We start from the raw sequence: 19,981 nt of genomic DNA on the forward strand, positions 1-19,981 counted from the left end.
TTCGAGATGATTCATTCTGTGGTGAGGATTTAATACACATTTTCTGTTTGGCTGTTTATAGAGGTGTAAGAATAATCCCCAAACCCAAAAACGCTTTAGAGTGCACAATCCATTCACTTTACACTCGGTGCTGGTAAGTGACACTGCCAATCTGCCCCATCAGCCCCTTGAACTGTCACAAATCGCTCACATGCATAGGCAAAAGTGGGTAAAGTGTCTTGCCCAAGGACACAATAACACTACAAACAAAATGTGATTTGTGTATTAATTTGTCATAGGTCATAGTTCAGTCTTTTTGTCCATTCTCTTAGCATGTATAAACAGTAAACTTTAAACAGAATCCTATAATTAATTATAAATAAAATATGTGTTAACTAGTTAGCTGGCCTAGCTAACTCGTGAGGTTTACTCCATATTCCCACTCGCAGGGAAAGGAATCGGACACTGTCACTCATCAATATAACACTATCCGTAGGTCATAGATTGGATATATAAATGGGCATAACCTGCTAGCCGCTACGTTCAAAACAGGAAGTGAGCATGGGGGCGCTTTCAGCTCCATCGACTCTGGCTCCAATCCACTTTCTATTGAAAAACTCCGCCCCTTTCTCTGTAACTGCTGCTGTCAGACTTGTCACTTTGGTCTTAAATGTTCATATTAACCCGCTCTACATGATTCTAGCATATTAAACTTCACTATTGTGTGCGTAAATCAAGATATGAACATTAATAACAGACAAATCAGGCGCCTTCTTTCCCCAAGGTCACCCCCGCTAGCATTAGCAACAGGTTTGATTTACAGCGTTCTTAAGTACCAGCTCTCTGCTAAACCAGCGGTGTGGGCGAGAAGGGGCAGGGCTTCAACAGTCTCGCGTAGGATTGGCTCTTTGGTATGAAGGCTATGATCTAAATCAGGGGTGTCAAACTCAATTTCACCAAGGGCCACCTGAGCAAAATGGTTGCACTCACATAAACTGATAAACTGACATTTTAAGGCAGTCATACCTTTTAATTTACGTTGTCGCGGGCCACATAAAATGACATGACGAGCCGCATTTGGACCCTGGGCCTTGAGTTTGACACTTGTGATCTAAACCGTGGCAGAGTTGGCCTTTGTACTTTGCAGCAGCTATTGTTGTCATGTTGCATTTGAAGTGACACAAAGCAGAGTCAAGGGGCCAGGCTTTTAATTATTGCAAATTTAATCGCAACGTTGGTCAGAAAAATTACACATATTAGATTAGATGTTAGATTAAATATTAGAACCTACGCTCCGCTTCTTCATAGCAGGAAATATACATTTATATTTTCATATATTTCAGACTTTCAATCCCAGTAGTAACTTGACAGCAGAATCAAAGTACTAAGCCCCTTTGGTTTGGTCAAGGTCGTTGTAAATCTGTATTGTAAAGTCAAGTAAAGCCAGTCTCAGGAACATTCAGGGATGATATGAATAATCAGGTTTATCTCCTACTTCATACAATAACTTTTCCGTGCCCTCTGTCTCCACCTGGACGTCCCAATAGAAAGACGCTGACACGCTCTCTCACCCGCGTGTACCCGGGGGATTATAGACATACTTTTGTGATTAATCTTTGTGACTTTTAAAGACCACTGAAGGTGAGGTTTAATTTCAGCCATAATCCAGCTCTGTGCAGGGAGAAACTTTGGTTTGCTACTGAGTCTGCGATGTCACGGCACAAATGAAGTTCAAACTGGCTCAGATGTGAAAACTGGTAGAAAAGCCAATTATTTTAAAGATGGTATTTTTAAAGGTCTTTTAATACTTTTAGGCTGTGCTCATCTGTGTTGGAAAAGTTCATTGAAAAGAGTAATTACGTTTTTAGTTATCTGTTTTTCTCCCCAAAAATAGTAGCACTCGTGATTTGCATTACTGTTTTTTCAAAGTAATTAAGTATTAGGGGGTGTACTACACTACTATGGGGTATTTATTGCAACTCATAACATATTTAGATCACCATTTTACCGTGTTTTATTGTTTGAAACTGCTATATTCCCCGAAAACAAAGTATTAACATGTTTAATAAGCTTCAGTTTCATCCTTTCCTACACAATGCATCAGATTTGTGAAGTTGTAGTGTAATGTCTTGTATCATGCATAGTTGACGTAGACTTTTGGGCTCAGATTTGGAAAGAATTACACTACCAGCCATAAGGAGGGTTTGAATAGGGCCTTGGAGAGATTGTAAGATTACTCAAACGTGCATGTAAAACCTCTTCAGCCATGTTTTTGATGAAAAAACAATGTTATAACATGGTAGAACGCTCCTAAAAGTCGATTTTACATAATACGCCCTTTTTAAATTACAAAAGTGATTCCAAAACTATGCCTATTGCTGCTTGTTCAAGTAAAAATGAGCAGTATTCAGTCTTATTTGGCCTGAAAATCCCCCACTGCACACAGAATCAGAGTTAGTTATAAGCTATTCTCCTCCACGCTGCTCAAGGTAAAGATAAAGATATGTCCTATAGCGCTGAAATACACACCTACAAAGTAAATGTCATGGTCCTGCTGGTGCTCAGAGTCAGGACTAAACATGGGAAATCAGCATTTGCAGCTAAAACCTGGAACAATCAAAACAAACAAAGATGTGAGACAGGCCTCTACTTTCACAATGATTAAATCCAGGCTCAAAACAGTTCTTTTTAACTGTGCGTGTGACTGAAAGGTTTTTATTCTGCACCTTTCTCCTTTAATGTTAATTTTATGATGATTATTTCTGATTATTTATGTTTTGATTTGTTGTATTGTGATTTTAATGTCTTTCTTATTCTGTAAAGCACTTTGAATGTGTACGAAATATGCAATACAAATAAACTTGCCTTGTGTTGCCTTAACAATAGGACAAGATCTTGGGCCCTCAAACTCGTCCCTGTGGAGAACCATCTTGTGATTTATTCATTTATGTTCCCCTTCCTCCTGAGTATGTTTTTTTTCCTTTTTTGCCTTGCAGATCTATATTATACTAACCCCAAGAATGTGTTCTCTGATGATGACAATAAAAAATAAATAAAAAATTGAGTTAGACCAAAAAAAAAAAGTTTTTACTGGGAAAAAAATGTCATTAAATAAAAAATAAAAAAAGAACTAAATATAAATAAAGTGCAGATTTATTTTGGCTGCTATAAAATCTTGCCTTTGCTCAAAAACCCCATGTCTGGTTCCAACCCCTGGGCTGTTATAATTAGCAGCCCAAAAATGTCCATGGCTTCTATGAATAGGCTGTGTTCACACTTTATAACGTCATCATTTCAGATGGAGGCAGGAACCTGTGAAACTCTGAGAGATTTACTGTTTTTGAAAGAAATATCCAAAGTTACAGCCTACAAATGTTGAACCTATTGTTATTTGTAAAGGATTGGCTCCACAAACTTACCATATTAATCTGATGCCTTAAAGTAGAGATGCATCGGTGCAGATATTGAAACTTTTGATGGATCGGATATCGGTTCCAAGATATCCGTTCAGTTTATATCCCATTTTGGTGTATAAAGTGGTGTGATAAGATGATTTACTGAACAGTGTTGGCCTGAAAAACCTCGTAATACTTTTCAAAGTTGCTCTGTAGTGACTTTAAATGATAAACAACAGTGACAATACTCATTTGGGTCATATTTACCACGCGCTAGTTGTGTTTATTTTCAGTCTCTGCCCTAGCATTGGTTAATATTGGGAATCGGCACATACTTATCCATATCGACAATGGTATCGGAACAGAAAAAGCTGGATTGGTGCGTCCCTACCTTAAAATAATTTCAACCAGGTCAACAAATCTGCAATCTAACAGTTAAAAGTCCAAATCTAGCATAAAATCCTGACCTGTCTGCAGCTCTGTTTTAAACTGTCGGGATTATAGTAATGTCACATGAACGTAGCCCATTAGCTCCTTCTCTTCTCTTCTCTTCTCTCTTTCCCTTTCATTCAAGTAGTAACAGCAACCATGTTCTCAAACAAAGACAAGACCAGTGTCCCTGTGTCGTACGTGAGGAGGTTGTGGGTTAAATTACCAGCTCTGTGGCAGGAGTCTGGTGGCAGTGACGTAACAGATGTGCACAGACGGGGAGATCGAGTCCACTTTCAAAAGAGACTGTTTAAAAGGAGAGGTTGAGGAGGCTGGTGGTTCTGCGACTGCGGTGGAGCAAGAACAGAGGCGGGTTGTAGAGTGGTTTATTTGAAATACTACTGAAATACTTCTGGTTTAATCTACACTTCAATTAAAAAGCCTCGTTTCCGATTTACTTCCCATGTATTTGCGCCAATTTTGTCTTGGCCCAGTGCAGATATTTTGCATAAGCAGTTCAAAATAAGTCTGCTGTGTGATGGCTACATCTAATTATAAAGTGTTTTACTGTCCGATAACCAGGAGGTGCGTGTTAGCTTTACCGTGAAGGCAATTTGGACGTTGGACCACTGCCAGTCGTTTAAAATGAACTCGTTTTGTTTATCATCATTTGCTTTGAAGACAGTATAAATTTGGTGCAGTTCCTTTAGTGTGAAAATATTTAGTTTCAGATTAAGAATTTACAGCACCCAACATTCTACACATTGGGTCCCGGTTTGAATCTGGTTTAGTCCTGCTGTAGACTAGGTTTGGCTTTTATCTATTCCTGACACAATGGGTAAAGGCGTAAGGTTCAAAAGCTCAGCACATGTTCTCATCTCTATGGATTAAACGACAATGGAGGGGTTATTCTGGCCAATCAGAGTGAAGGGGAGGGGCTTAAGACAAAGGAGACCCAAACACAGGTGTAATCCCAGGCCAGGGGGGAGCACTATGGGATATAACATGGTCTTGACCCTGAGTAAAAATGTAATCCTTCAGTTAAGGTTAGCCCTGATCAAAACTAGCTCAAGATCTGGAGATGGTTCCACTGCTCTTGACAAGTTTAACCCAGAGGTACTGAAGGATGGGTCAAATGCAGATGGCAAATAACTTTCCAACATGACCATGCAGTGGAGATCAACCTTACCTTACCAAAATTCTGTCTCCTGAAGTAAATTATCTTTATTATGTTATGAGGAGGCCCCGAGGAAGACCTAGGACACGCTGAAGGGACTATGTCTCTCGGCTGGCTTGGGAACACCTCGGGGTCCAACAGGAGGAGCTGATGGACGTGTCTGGGGTGAGGAAAGTCTGGGAGTCCCTGCTTAGACAGCTGCCTCGGAATAGCGGAAGAAAATGGATGGATGGATGTTATGAGGAGACATTATATTACAATATGGGTTAGCATTAGCTTACTTGGTGGAGGACTCCCTGCTCCATTGATCCAAAGGTCGACGGTTCGAATCGCATTCTTAAAATAAAGGTCACTTTTCGAGCGGTCAAAACCACCGACCCACAGGTTGCTTGATGTAAAGAGCTTTGAGTGCCTTGAAAGTGGAAAAGCTCTATAAAAAATGTGACTATGGTACTAAGGTACTCGAGAACTTTGTAAAATGCAACTTAAACATTTGAACTCTTTGATTAAACATTACTACATTTAGGGGTTTACTGCCGGTCACAACAACAACAGAATTACACAAGAAAGCTCCAACTCAGCTGTTCAATTAATTACCAATGATCCAACGTTAAGTAGCTAAAGAAAACAAATAACGTTTAGCTTTTGAGAATGCTGACAACAACAGATCTGACTGGTTAGCTCTATTAAACACTTAATTAATGAGCGGAATGGGTGATTTTATTATTGGTGACATCAAAATCCCAGCATTTCAAGATAAAACAAGAATGCAAACAAGTCAAAACCCAGACATCTCATCTCAGAATCCAGAGTAACCCGAGGGATATATGAATGTGTGTTTATTTTACCCTTGTATTTGAGTGAAACCAATCAATCAATCAATCAAACTTTATTTCTATAGCACCTTCCAACAACCAAAGCCGACCAAAGTGCTGTACAACATTAAAAACGAGATAAAAAACAATAAACATCATACAAATATGTCAACAAAGAACATTACGCCATTAAAATAAAGAAAGTGTCACAGGGCCACTAAGTGTTAAAAGCCATTCTAAATAAGTAGGAACGCGGCGGCTAGCAGGTTAGCTATGTCCATTTATATATATTCAGTCTGTGGTCTTGCCCCAGTACAAATATATTGTAAACACAGTTCTTGAGGTCAAAATAAGTCCACTGTGTGGTGTTTACATCTAATTAGAAAGCACTTTATTGTCTGATAATCGAGACGTGCGCTTTAGCATGCTAGTTGTTGTTAGCTTTACTGTAATGACAAAACTTTCTGGTGTCTGAGAGCTGTGAAAAGCGCTTATAAAGTAATCGTGGTGAATAATTAGGATGCTCTGAATGCGTACGATAAGTGAGGGATAAGTTTGGACAACTGCAAACTGTTTAAAATGGACTAGTTTTATGTTTCACGTTTTTAAGACAGTAAAAATAAGGTACAGGTTCCCTTGTGGATCAATAAGGTTTGTCTAAGTTTTTTATAATGGTTAAATTAAACTCTGTGTAGACCTGTACGCCATTATCAAAGCAGTTTGTCAATATTGCAGTATATATCACACTGTTTCCACCCCGTTTTAGCTCAGTTTTGGCTCCCTCCTCGCTCAGACCCACAGCCGGTCCTCTGTCCTCTCTGAAGACTCTTTATCTCTCTCTTTGCTCCTCTGGCACCGGCCGCTCGCTCCATGGAGACCAGCTGCTGCGGGGTGTCCGGTTACCCCCTCACTCCCCCCAAACGCTCTGCTCCACTGCTCTACATGCGACTGAGCAGGTACAGGTACTATCAGGGATCCTCCACGTGCGCTGACGACAATTATCAATACACGAGCTGAAGTTAAAAGCGCATTATGTAACTTTTCTGGTCAAGGGGCTCCATGGCGGCGTTACTGCTTTGCCTGAAATATTCTACAGTATGGTCTTAAACATATACACCTTTGCTTTTGTTCATTTAGAGATGTTTTGTTGCTCAAAAATGTCTTGAAAAACGTGAATTCTTACTGTGACGTCTGACGCCCAACCAGTTTAATGCTGTATTGTGGAAAATTCCAAGCGTAGCAATAACATTTCCATGGATAAAAACAGATGATTTACCACCTCAAAAGTGACATAGATCAGAAGAGTTTTCAATAAAGGATTAAATAAACTACAAAAAACGCGAACCTTCTACACGTCGGCAGTAAGGATAAGACTAGAGCGAGGCATTATTTGTCCCACAGTGGGGAAATTCCAGTGTTGCAACTCATCAGAAGGTTGGCGGTTGTTGTGTCCTTGAGCAAGACACTTAACTCACCTCGCCCCCAGTGTCTGTGTACACTGGTGAATGAATGTGTGTGTGGTTCCTTGAGGTAAAGCGAGTGGAAAACCGATATATAGTTGTCCCTCTCTATATCGCGGTTCAACTTTCGTGGCCTCGCTGTTTCGTGGATTTTTTTGGTGCAATTTCAGCCAAATTTACATAAACGTTGGATCGCAGTGTGACTCTGAAGTGCTGTATGTTTGCAATTTGTTTTCTCCCCGACAAAACCCACAACGTCGATGAAACGTTCTGCACCGACAAAGACGCCTACGAAGGTTTGAACTTTGAGAGAGTTTAAACGAGAGAGAAATGTGAGAAAATGTTAACGCCTGTGTGAGAAAAGTGTATAAAGTGTGTGGTGAGGGGTTTAACAGCCAAAAACATAGAGAATAACTGTAAAAAATAAAGCTGATACTTCGCGGATTTCGTCTGTTGCGGGTTATTTTTAGAACGTAACTCCCACGATAAACGAGGGACCACCAGTGTTTACTATTTACCATTTAAAATATACTTGGAAATAGTTAAAACCATACTTCGGAACATTCACACCATTTTGTCCCTCCTCAAGACCCAATAAGAGCCAAGTTTGTGGAGATGCAAGCCCGCTCACAGTAAGAAAGCATGATTAATTTGATTTTTTTTTTTACATTTTTCACCGCATTAAACCCAACCAAAATGATAAAAAACATGCTTTTATTTTGTATATTTTAGACTAAAACATTACACACTGTGGCTTTAGCGCTAACCAGTCATACTAGAATATTAGAAATACTTTGAAATTTGCACACAAAAATATAAAACTATAAAATAAAGTGCATCCTCACGCTCCGCAGCACCTGTAGTCAGCCACGTTCAAACGCAGGTCTGTTTTTTCCAGTTTGCGTGTTCTCGGGCGCACTCGTAAATAACCACGTCTGACACGAGCACATTAGCCTTAGCCACGTTAGCTTTAGCCTCATTAGCAAGCCGCCACTCATCACGTCTTGTTAGCCCGCGGAGGTCAGAGCGGTGCGAGGGTCAGGACATCATTAATCCCGACGGCACTCAAACGCCTCACGGTGGGTTCGCTGACCTCGCGCGCAGCAGCTGTCATCGCATTACACTGATGGGATGAATATGACAGAAGGATTATAGTAGATTAATCATTACACAGCAGAGATCCTAACGCAGCTAATTAAATTGTTTTGCGGATTATTATAAAACACTTTTCTAACTACTGTGGAAAGAAGGATTAAGTAAAAATAGTGTTGCCGTGATATGAAAAACTCAAACTCTACAAAGATAATTACTACGTTTTAGACAATACAATGAAATTTCCTGCACAAAATAATAGTAATTTCTTTAAAGAGAGGGTATTATGCTAAATCTATTTTTCTCAGCTTTCTACCCGGTTAAAACATTGATCAAAAACAGGAGAAAGTGAAACTGATAAAGCATCGTTGTTTTCGGTGAATATAGCATTTTTAAAACAATAAAAGGTAACACAGCGATCTAAATATGTTATGTCTTAGCAGTTAATACCACACAGAAGTAAAATTGAATGAAATAAAGTTAAAGTTTAGAGTTTTTAGAGGGTCTGGAATGTTCCACTGTATATGTAACATTAAACTTATCTACAGTATCTCTAAGGTGACTACAGTATTTCCATGGCAACAAGCAGGTGTCAGACCCTTCACCAGAAAAGTTACAAAGGGCACTTTTAATGCAATGTGGTCTTATACTAGTTCTGACATAGACCATGGCTCTTATTAGATTATTTAATAAAAGATAAAAATTATGTCATATTTATGTTTTTTTTTCAGTATCTTTTTTTTTCACAATCCATCTACATAAAATTATTATTATTATTATTATTATTATTATTATTAATTTATTTATTATTATTTTTCTTCTACAGTTCATTTTTACTCAATTTAGGGCTGGATGAAATAAATAAATAAACAAGTAGTATTTTTACTCAATTTAGGGCTGGGTGAAATAAATAAATAAATAAATAAACAAGTAGTATTTTTACTCAATTTAGGGCTGGGTGAAATAAATAAATAAATAAATAAATAAATAAGTAGTATTTTTACTCAATTTAGGGCTGGGTGAAATAAATAAATAAATAAATAAATAAACAAGTAGTATTTTCACTCAATTTAGGGCTGGGTGAAATAAATAAATAAATAAATAAATAAACAAGTAGTATTTTTACTCAATTTAGGGCTGGGTGAAATAAATAAATAAATAAATAAATAAACAAGTAGTATTTTTACTCAATTTAGGGCTGGGTGAAATAAATAAATAAATAAACAAGTAGTATTTTTACTCAATTTAGGGCTGGGTGAAATAAATAAATAAATAAATAAACAAGTAGTATTTTTACTCAATTTAGGGCTGGGTGAAATAAATAAATAAATAAATAAATAAACAAGTAGTATTTTTACTCAATTTAGGGCTGGGTGAAATAAATAAATAAATAAATAAATAAACAAGTAGTATTTTCACTCAATTTAGGGCTGGGTGAAATAAATAAATAAATAAATAAATAAACAAGTAGTATTTTTACTCAATTTAGGGCTGGGTGAAATAAATAAATAAATAAATAAATAAACAAGTAGTATTTTCACTCAATTTAGGGCTGGGTGAAATAAATAAATAAATAAATAAATAAACAAGTAGTATTTTCACTCAATTTAGGGCTGGGTGAAATAAATAAATAAATAAATAAATAAACAAGTAGTATTTTTACTCAATTTAGGGCTGGGTGAAATAAATAAATAAACAAACAAGTAGCATTTTTACTCAATTTAAGAGTCAAGTATGATCTAATAAAAAAAAAAAAAAAAAAAAAAAAGTTCCTCTCCTCATTCACAAAACTGTTACTTCAGTTACGTTTGCACAGGCCCACGCTCCTCATATCTCAGGACGACACGCGGCACACCGTCAATCCCTTTAAATCCTGCGTCGTATTTGAGAAAGGAAAAATACAAGCAAAAAATACGCCCCAAATAAGTACGTGGGACTGATATAACGCTTATAGAAATCTGCCTCTGTGTACGCACGGCTTTGATCTGCAGTGAGGGAGCGGCGAGTGTGATAATGCTACGCTCTAAAAATACAAAAACACAACAAGTGTGCGCTTTACTAAATCTGGGAGAAACAATTTGAATTCTAGTGCGCCCTTTGTGTGTGGGAGGTATTTGGTACATTACGGGGACTGAAATATACACACAAATATATACACACACAGTTTGGACACGGAGGATGATTCACTTTGTGGAGACCAAATATCAGGCCCCTGTGCGGTAAATCTGACAATATTAGATCAACAACGGGGTTTAAAGTTTAGATATGGAGTAAATTAGGCAAAGGTTAGACTTTAGGTTAAGGTTAGGGTTAAGGTTAAGGTTTAGGTTTAGGTTTAGGTTTAGGTTAGGGTTCAGGTTCAGGTTTAGGTTAAGGTTTAGGTTAAGGTTAGGGTTAAGGTTAAGGTTTAGGTTTAGGTTTAGGTTTAGGTTAGGGTTCAGGTTAAGGTTTAGGTTTAGGTTAGGATTCAGGTTAAGTTTAAGGTTTAGGTTAAGGTTAGGGTTAGGGTTCAGGTTAAGGTTTAGGTTAGGGTTCAGGTTAAGTTTAAGGTTCAGGTTCAGGTTTAGGTTAAGGTTAGGGTTCAGGTTCAGGTTAAGGTTTAGGTTAAGGTTCGGGTTCAGGTTAAGGTTTAGGTTAGGGTTCAGGTTAAGTTTAAGGTTTAGGTTAAGGTTCGGGTTCAGGTTAAGTTTAAGGTTTAGGTTAAGGTTAGGGTTTTTTTTTTAATTTAACCTTAATTTAACCAGAAAAGTCCCATTGAGACTAATAATCTCTCTTTCAAGGCACAGTTGCATTACACACACACACATTTCAACACATCACAAAATGGATTCTTAAAATCATAGACTTAATTTCCAAACCTTTCAACATAGATTTAAACTGAATTATTGAAGTCAGTTCTTGTAATTTCAAGACTTTTTGTAAATTATTGCACGTTGAAGACGCAGAATATTGAAATGCCACTTTACCAGTCTCTGTGCGGACACTTGAGACAGAAAGAAGCTGCAGTTTTGTGATGGCAGAGCATAATGTCCATCTGTTTTATGTTGAATATACGTGCTGAGATATGGAGGGAGCAGACCCATAATCCCTTTGTAAATGAACATGTACCAGTGACTTAACCTGAGTGTCCAGTGCTGCCCGACGACACGTGTGTACAGTTCACAGTGGAGTGTCCGAGGCTCACAGTTGGTACATGATGGTAAACCGTTAAAGTTAAGGTTAGGGGTTAGGTGAAGGTTAAGGTTCGGGTTAACGTTAGAGTTAAGGTTGAGTTTAGACAATCAGTGACTGTGCTTAACGTTAAAATCATTTCCTGGAAAATTAAAGTCTCCAGGAAATTATTGGAGAGGGAGAGATGAAAAAGAGAGAGAAGATGAGAACAAGGGAAGTGAGGTAGAACAATCTTCATTATTTAAAAAAAAAATCTCTCCTTTTTCTCAATCTCCTTTTTCCCCTTTAATTTTCAAAATCAATATTTCATTTAGTGTAAGAATTGCCAAAAGCTGTTTCAGGGACTGGTGTTTCTCTTTAAAAAATAATACTCATAAAAACTGTGATACAAAGCGGCAGATTATTGACGTCTGTTTTGTATCTGTCCTTGGGCTGTGGATTTACTCCCCCTGATATAAGCGTAACAAATGAACACTAAATAAATGAAAACACTGATTTCAAACTATGAGCGAGGAACATGTTTTAGTTTGACTTTTTAACCCCGCCCAATTATTCCTTTCTGTTGCTGTGATATTACACCACGACACAGAAATTGCTGTCTGGGATAGTGTCATGTGGTTGTTTCCTTACAGTTCTCACATCTCTGCGTCTATTTGCTTTATTTTTTACTCTTGAAACTGCACCATGACAGAGAATCAAGTGTCTGGGATAGTGTCAGGCAGTTGGGTTCCCATGATTCTTAGTAAAAATGTGCCTGATTGGACGATAAATGTGACCCTGTCCGTTTGCTTTTGTTTTAATTATTACCTGAGAAAGTGCTTTGTAAAATTAATAGATTATATTTTATAGTCTTAATGTTTTTTATTTTTATTTGGGGCTTGTGTATTTACTGCTAAAATCATTGTTTATTGTGTCACCACGTCTCAGAGCAATTCAATTTTTCTTCAAAGCTTTTCAGTAATTACTTAAAAAAAACAAAAAAAGAAAAAAACATATATAATATAAAACATAACATTTGTATCATTTTGTTATGTTTATTCGCGATATGTCACGATACTAAAATTTCAGACTTGATTTTGATACTAAGGAATTCACTAAATACTCGATACTGATCATGATACCAAAATAAAACAAATAAATAAAAAAATAATAATAATGTTTTTGGTAATAGAGTGTAATTTTCATACACAAAATAATAGGCCATAACAAAATTTGAAGTGCGATATAATGCTGAAGTAAATATAGACGATAAAAACCAAACTATAAAGCAGAATTATCCACAAAAAATGTATTCTAAATGTACAAAACCAAATATTGTTGAGCTGTATATACAAATAAAGCTCAAATCTTATCATACTGCAGAAAAATAACCAAAGAATTCCAAATACTACAAAGAAAAAGTCCTCACGATAAATACTGACGCCTAAAAATTACTGTTACATTTATACTATATTGAAAAAAATTGATATAATTATTATTGTGACAGGCCTTTACTGTAAAATAATAGTACTTTCATTTAGATTTCATTTAGACCTTATGCTAAAACAAAGAATCTCATTGTACTGGCATTAAAACTGCTCAGAAAAGCTCAAATTCTGTCCTGCTAATGTGATTTCTTCGCTTAAACAAGTATCTAGTTTCGATATCAGTATCAGTATCGATTAGTATCTGACTTTCACTACTTTTGTCAGCTGTATTCACCAACAGGGATGAACTGAACGCGCATGGTAAACCCCCCACGGCGCAGTCCAACGGGAGAGCGGAGGTGCAAATGCCATCAGCACCACGGACAGCTCCTGCCCCGGCTCGATGCACACGGGCCACTGCTGCTGCGTCCCGATGGAAACGCCGATACTGTCGATGCTGCGCACACGTGGAGGGGGTAATAATGGAGCTTATGGGGAAAAAAGTGTCATTTATGTGTGAGTAGAGTGAGGCACGGCTCCATAGAAACAAGAGAAACCAATGATCAGTCTGTAAATAATATGGGAGGAGGTTCAGGCTGCGATATTGACCGGACGAGGTGAACAGGTCAATGGGTCAGAAAGAGCTTCATACTGCCAATAATGGAAATCTATAAACAAAACAGCATTAAAGGTACACTCTGTAACTTTACTGCTGGTCTCCATGAAGATAAAATGACTGTGGCTAAATGTATTATAGGTCAGATGTATGGAAAGGTAAGTTACCTCACTGTAAGAATATGTTTTTTTTATTTTTTTATTTAGTCATTTCATTCATTAATTTACTCATTTATTCATCTATTAATTAATGCACTCATTCATGTATTTATTTATCTATTTAATCATTCATTCATTCACTCATTTATCTATTTATTCAATCATTTATTTCATTCATTTACTCATTTATGTATTTATTCATTTCATTCATTCATTTATTTATTTATCTATTTATTTATTTATTTATTTATGTATTTATTTATCTATTTAATCATTCATTCATTAATTCATTCATTTCATGCGTTCATTCACTAATTTATTTATTCATTCATTCATTATTTATGTATGTATTTATTCATTCATTCATGTATTTATTTTGTTATTTATTCATTCATTTATTTATTTATCTATTTATTCATCCATTTCATTCATTCATTTACTCATTTATTTATTCATTCATTTATTTACTCATTTATTTATGTATTTATTCATTAATTCATTCATTCATTTACTGCAATACACCTGCAATTTAAAAGACATATTCCACGCCCCACTGTGGAACATACTCCTGTTAAACACAAACAAAACGTAATAAGGCGGCGATGGACGAGTGCGACACAGATGTTTGTCACTGCACGAGTGAAAACTTTGCTGTACGAAGAACTTTAATGTTTAGTTTTATCTGCAGACTGAATAAGTCAGAAAATGAAATAATATCACTCACAAACATAAGTTCCGGTGCAGTTCGATTCAGTCCAAGATGTGGAGACACTGGTGTGGTCGTCTTTTTAAAACGTAGATGTTTATTGTTTGTATTGTCTCTGTCTCTGTCTGTTTTTAAAAATGGACCATGAGTCAGAAATAAAGATGAATTGAACTGAACTGAATAACATCTACAACATCCCTGTTTCAGTTTTTTGCAACTAAAACCTGAAACATTCTTCCTGAAGATGTGAGACAGGCCTCTACTTTGACAATGTTTAAATCCAGACTCAAAACGGTTCTGTTTAGCTGAGTATGACTGAAACGTTTTTATTCTGCACTCTTCTCTCTTAATGTTAATTTTATGATGATTATTTATGCCTTTTTTGCATGTACTATGATTTTAACGCCTTTCTTATTCTGTAAAGCACTTTGAATTACTTTGTGTATGATTTGCGCTGTACAAATGAACTTGCCTTGCGTTGGGGACAAGCAGGTATTGGACCTAACACCAGAAAAGTTACATAGTGCACATTTAAAGCCTGTGTTATTGAATAGTGAGCTGAATGTTCTATGTCAACAGCAAAGGTCAGTACAGAAAGAGCTAATGAATCCAATAAATCAATCAATAAATCCATTTTTAAAACATACACAAAACAAAGAGTTAAGAAATACCACACCAAACCCAAAAGAATAAGAGGCCTCCTGTCAATTCTGATTTTTTAAAAACTTATTCAACCTGATGCAGCTCAAATATTCAAAGTTTTTTTAAAAATTCAGCTTGCACAGATCTGATACTTGTGTACGATATTGCCACAGATCCTGAAAAATATGTTAGATTAGCTATCGGTTTGCAAATATCAGATGCACCAATGTATTTCAGCTCTACCAAGTCTTAGAGTCCATGACATAATCACATTTGCACATTTTAAAACCACACAGCGAGAAAAAATCCAGCAAATTTATATATAAAATAGTGTATAAAACAGCATATAAAACAGTGTATAAAACAGAATATAAAACCAAAACTGCTCTTACCTTCACCGCCTCTGCATGTGTGAAATTATCAAAGGTCTTGTCGTTGACTTTGAGGATCTGGTCCCCCACGCGGAGCCCCTGTTTCTGGGCCAGGCTCCCGGGCTCCACCAGGGACACGTAGATGCCCACCCCGTGCTCCGAGCCTCCCCGGATACTGAAGCCGAGCCCCTCCTGGCTCTTGTGGCGCTTCATGCACACCTGCCGCGGTTCTCCCGGGGGCTCGTGGATGAAGTTTCTCCCCAGCAGAGGGACCAGAGGAGCCAGGGGAGCGGGCCCGCCGTCGCTGCTGGTGCTGAAGCTGTCTGGAGAGCCGCGCAACGCCACCGGGAACTGATAAAGATATGAGAAAAATGAAAGCTAGTGCACTGTAACGACTGAAAATGTACTACGGGCTCAAATTACTCCAAATATGTGTCTGATTTTGGTTAGTTTAAGTAATTTCATTTAATTAAAGGATGGGTATTATCTTAAGTCATCCATGTAAGATTTGTCCAATGCTCCACCCACTAGCCTATGCCCCGCCCATCCACCCTATGCCCCCACACAACAATTTTCCATAAATATACAAAAACAGGATACAAAACAATACACTACACACCAACTGTAGTATGATATCGCCACGAAAGGGGAGTGACTTTTGTCCCAGAGCGTCAAAAAGCGAAGTGAAACTTATAAAACCTGTTAAATATAGTGAGTAAAATGCCTCCTTTTAAAAAACAAATATTACGCATTACTTGTTATTGACCTTTAAACATGATCTTGAGTATCTTTAGTTTGGTATTTCATGATTTAGAACTTAAAATAACATCTAATTTAAGAAAAAAAGTGCAGACCTCACAGCGTCAGTGCTCAATATACTCTGATCTGATGCGTCATGCCCTCTACTGGCAGCAGAGGGAACTACCATAGTGTAAACAATTAAACTGCCAAATGAGAAACTTGTCCAGAACATGTTAATATAAGAACGCAGACGTAATGAGCGTGATTTGACAGTAGAAATGCTTAAAACGAGTCTGCTGATGTTTTATGGACTAAAAACTGTGTAGGGTTTTTATCTATGACATAACAATCCCGGAAAAGAACAATGTTATGACATGGTTAAAAGCTCAAAAAACTTAATTTGTGACATTTTCTTACTCCAATTTTGCTTGAAGAAAAATAAGATAAAAGACTAATAAGGTAAGATATAAAGAGCATATATAAAAGTTGACGGGGCTGTACTCGCTGTTCTTCTTGTAGTACAGTGAAATATGTTGGCAAGCTAAGTGCTGTTGACATTTTTAAAAGTGTCATGCCGCTAGCCTCATAATTTTCAAAGTTTTCGGGAAAAATATAAAAATAACCTTCCTATGTTTATAAGATCACTGGGCAGTTTGTATTTTTATGATTGTAAAAATTGTTCTGATTGGCCAAAGACGGAGCCGGTGACACCTACAGATGCAGCAGGGTCTGGAAAGTAAAGACTCAATTTGACCAAAAAATGACTTAAGTATCATATTATATTGCTAGAGCATGACAAACACCCAATCCAAGCATTTATCAAGATGAAAAAGAGCCGGTTGCCATGTAAAAGTCCTCACAAACATCTAAAATTGCCACCAAAACGCCTTATTTGGAGACTTAATAAAGGTTGAATGTTGGCACCACGTCGCCTTTTCTTGACTTTTATTACAAATGAATGTTTCGGTGGAAGTTGGCAAATGTGAATGGCTCCTGTTTCAAAATCGCTGTCATTTGCAGAAAGCTGCTGGGACGAGCTCCAAAAGTGTGAGGCACAAAATCATGGACAATCACAGTAAATGTTCTGAAGGATTGAGGCAGAGACTTTGATCTGCCTGAGGTTGACACGAGTATCAAAAATCAGATACTTATCGATAGTAAAACTAGTATCGAAACTAGAAACTCATTTGACCAGGTATCAATACTAAAAACATCACATTCACATGACAGAAATGAAGCTTTCCTGAATAGCATTAGGATGATTCTGAGCTGTATTAGACTAGTACACACACATGGACCACTATGGAACCTACTGGACGACTGAGGGATTACACAGATATAAGGACACATGGGAATATAAAAGAAAGTACTAAAATGACATTTTATTGTCTAAATAAAGAGCGTGGTATCGGAATTGGTATGGAGTATTTCTTTTTTTATTTTAGTATCATGACAACACGACGATGCTCTGTGCCCAAAGTATGAGATCAGTTGACAATCTGAATATTGTGAATGACCAGCTTATTCCATCAGTGGATTTGTTCTGTTTGCACAGGTATTTTCTAAGATGTCAACAGAGTCCATCGAGGTCTAGCTGACACAGTGATGGACAGAGTAATTCATTTTTACACTTTTCACTGAATCCTGGTAGAGATTAGCCTGGCACTTCCTGGTTAATGAAGGATAACACACTTTGTAATTAGATGCAGACAGCAGCCACTGTCTAATTGTGACCCTACTGCACTGAGGCAAATTTAACTTTAGAAAAACTGGGTTCAACCCTTTAACATCACTGTGACTGGGTGAACAATACCTTAGGTCATTTTCACACTGCCACAAGTTACGTCGAGGTAAAAGAGAGCGGTGCTTGGGTCGGTGTGAACACGACAGTCACACTCTGATTCACATTAAATGAAACAGGAGGTCTCACAGCGGCCCCACTCACACTCTGGAGCGGGGCAAGTGCAGTGAGCACACGGCTAAGCTGTGACAGAAAAAGTGTTTGGAATTGGGGGGGAAAAAAAGCTCTCAGATCACATGTATATGTATGAATGGGCACTGCAGAGCTGCTGTTTGACACCTCTGTCTGATGAAGTCATTTGGATCAACACGTTTCCTCCTGCCTGTCTGCGCAGCTGAGCCTGGGTCTGTCTGCGCAGCTGAGCCTGGGTCTGTCTGTACAGGTGAGTCTGTGTCTGTTTTTGCCTTTTCTCTGCTGTCACCAGTGCGTACAGTCCTCACGGTTCATTTAGCCATAGCTGAAAGAAAAGTATATATAGCACCAGTGAAGTGAGCGCGTGCATTCATATTCACAGGGCTCTGTCCGTGTGAAGCGAGTTGTCATGGAAATAACTTCAGCGCTCAGTCAGTCTGTCCACATCTCCAGATCTCAAAATGCTCTGTTCCACCATGTGATGTCATGAAGGGGTAGTTTTGAAGTAGAGATCGGCAATTCCAGGGCTGAAATAACCCAGATGATTCTAGAGAAGGTGTATGAAGTTTAAAAACACAGTGGAGCACTTCCTGTATCACCACATGACATCACAAGGTGGAACAGTGTGTGTTAAACATGTGTGAATAAAACAAAACAAAACTCCAGGCATGTTTTGGATGAGGAAACAACATTATTATAACACATCAGATTAGAAAACAGTCTAATATGGGACCTTTAATGTTGAAATCATATGTTATTTTATTGTTACTTCACTCACCTCTGGAGAGAAGTGGCCGGGTGGAGGAGGGCTGGCGCTGGCAGGAGGCACGGGCGACTCCGCGGTCCCATTGGCTGCTTGCCCCGGCTCCGCTTTCAGATAGAGCCCCTCGGAGGTGTACTGCTCAAAGAGTAACTGGTCCGACCTCGGGATCACCAACCTCAGCATGGGCAGCAGCTGTCTCTTACTGGGCACGTTCAGGATCACATTTAGGGTCTGCACCAGGTCGAACACGTTCCTCTTGGAGTGGTAGACGTTGAGACAGTGGATGAACTGTTCCCGCTCCTGGTCGCAGAGGAGGAGGTTGAGCGCGTTGTGGAGCTTGCGAACGTTAGCCGATAGCGTGCGCGCAGAGGACACGGAGTTAGCGGAGGAGCAGAGGGACACGCGCTCCAGGTCTGTGCCGCTCATGGTGCCCCTCGGTCCCTACGAGCATGAGAGCAGGCCGGGCGCAGCAGCGGGCGAAGAGGGGGGCAGCCTGGAGGTCAGCGTACCCACGGACGGCACCGAGACTGGGGGACACATCTTAGACACTAGCTTCTTACTCCAAATGCGACAGTTAGGGCTGGAAAAACTGATTAAATTAGCTTTACTTACGAAGAAAACTGGTCTATCTTGTCTCAAATAATGTCTCATCCAAAACGTTTAGTTCTGTTTACAATGCAACTGATAAAAAATGGCAATAAACTGAATCCTTTCACAGATTCCCCATTCACCAAGAGTCCCAAATGGTCAAAAGACACAGCTTTTTTACTCAAAATGTACGAGTTAAAGCTGTGAAACTAACTTAACCTGCATTTACTTCACTTATACAAAGAGCTAAAGGCTTGTCAACCTTATATTTTGTACCAAACCTCTTCAAACATGTTCTGAAATGCATGTAATTCTCGGATTAGTTCAGCAATTCAGATTAAACGCACAATATCTGACAAACAGGCTTATCTTTTAGCACTATTTACAATCCAACCAGTACAAAATTGGCAATAGATACATCAAGGTACTAAAGTAATGCTGGAAATTACAACATGAATTAAAAGCAGGACAAAACTACAACATAAAAAGCTAATTTAGGACATGCCTGAGTGCTGTACAGCTGGTGAAATAAAGCTTTA

At 38.1% G+C, this 19,981-nt stretch overlaps 1 protein-coding gene across 1 annotated transcript in view; it reads right to left on the reverse strand.

The window, feature by feature from the left end:
- The window catches only part of whrna (whirlin a), a 344,555-nt gene extending 325,275 nt beyond the window's left edge, over positions 1 to 19,280 (reverse strand). The window contains exons 1-2 of the mRNA XM_055225688.1: positions 18,861 to 19,280; positions 15,439 to 15,768 (exon numbers count right to left, since the gene is read on the reverse strand). Of these exons, the coding sequence (XP_055081663.1) occupies positions 15,439 to 15,768; positions 18,861 to 19,280 (750 nt within the window). The remainder of the gene's footprint in view (positions 1 to 15,438; positions 15,769 to 18,860) is intronic.
- Positions 19,281 to 19,981: the final 701 nt, after the last annotated feature.

Source organism: Periophthalmus magnuspinnatus, chromosome 12, assembly GCF_009829125.3.
Source record: "Periophthalmus magnuspinnatus isolate fPerMag1 chromosome 12, fPerMag1.2.pri, whole genome shotgun sequence".
Classification (NCBI taxonomy): Eukaryota; Metazoa; Chordata; class Actinopteri; order Gobiiformes; family Gobiidae; genus Periophthalmus; species Periophthalmus magnuspinnatus.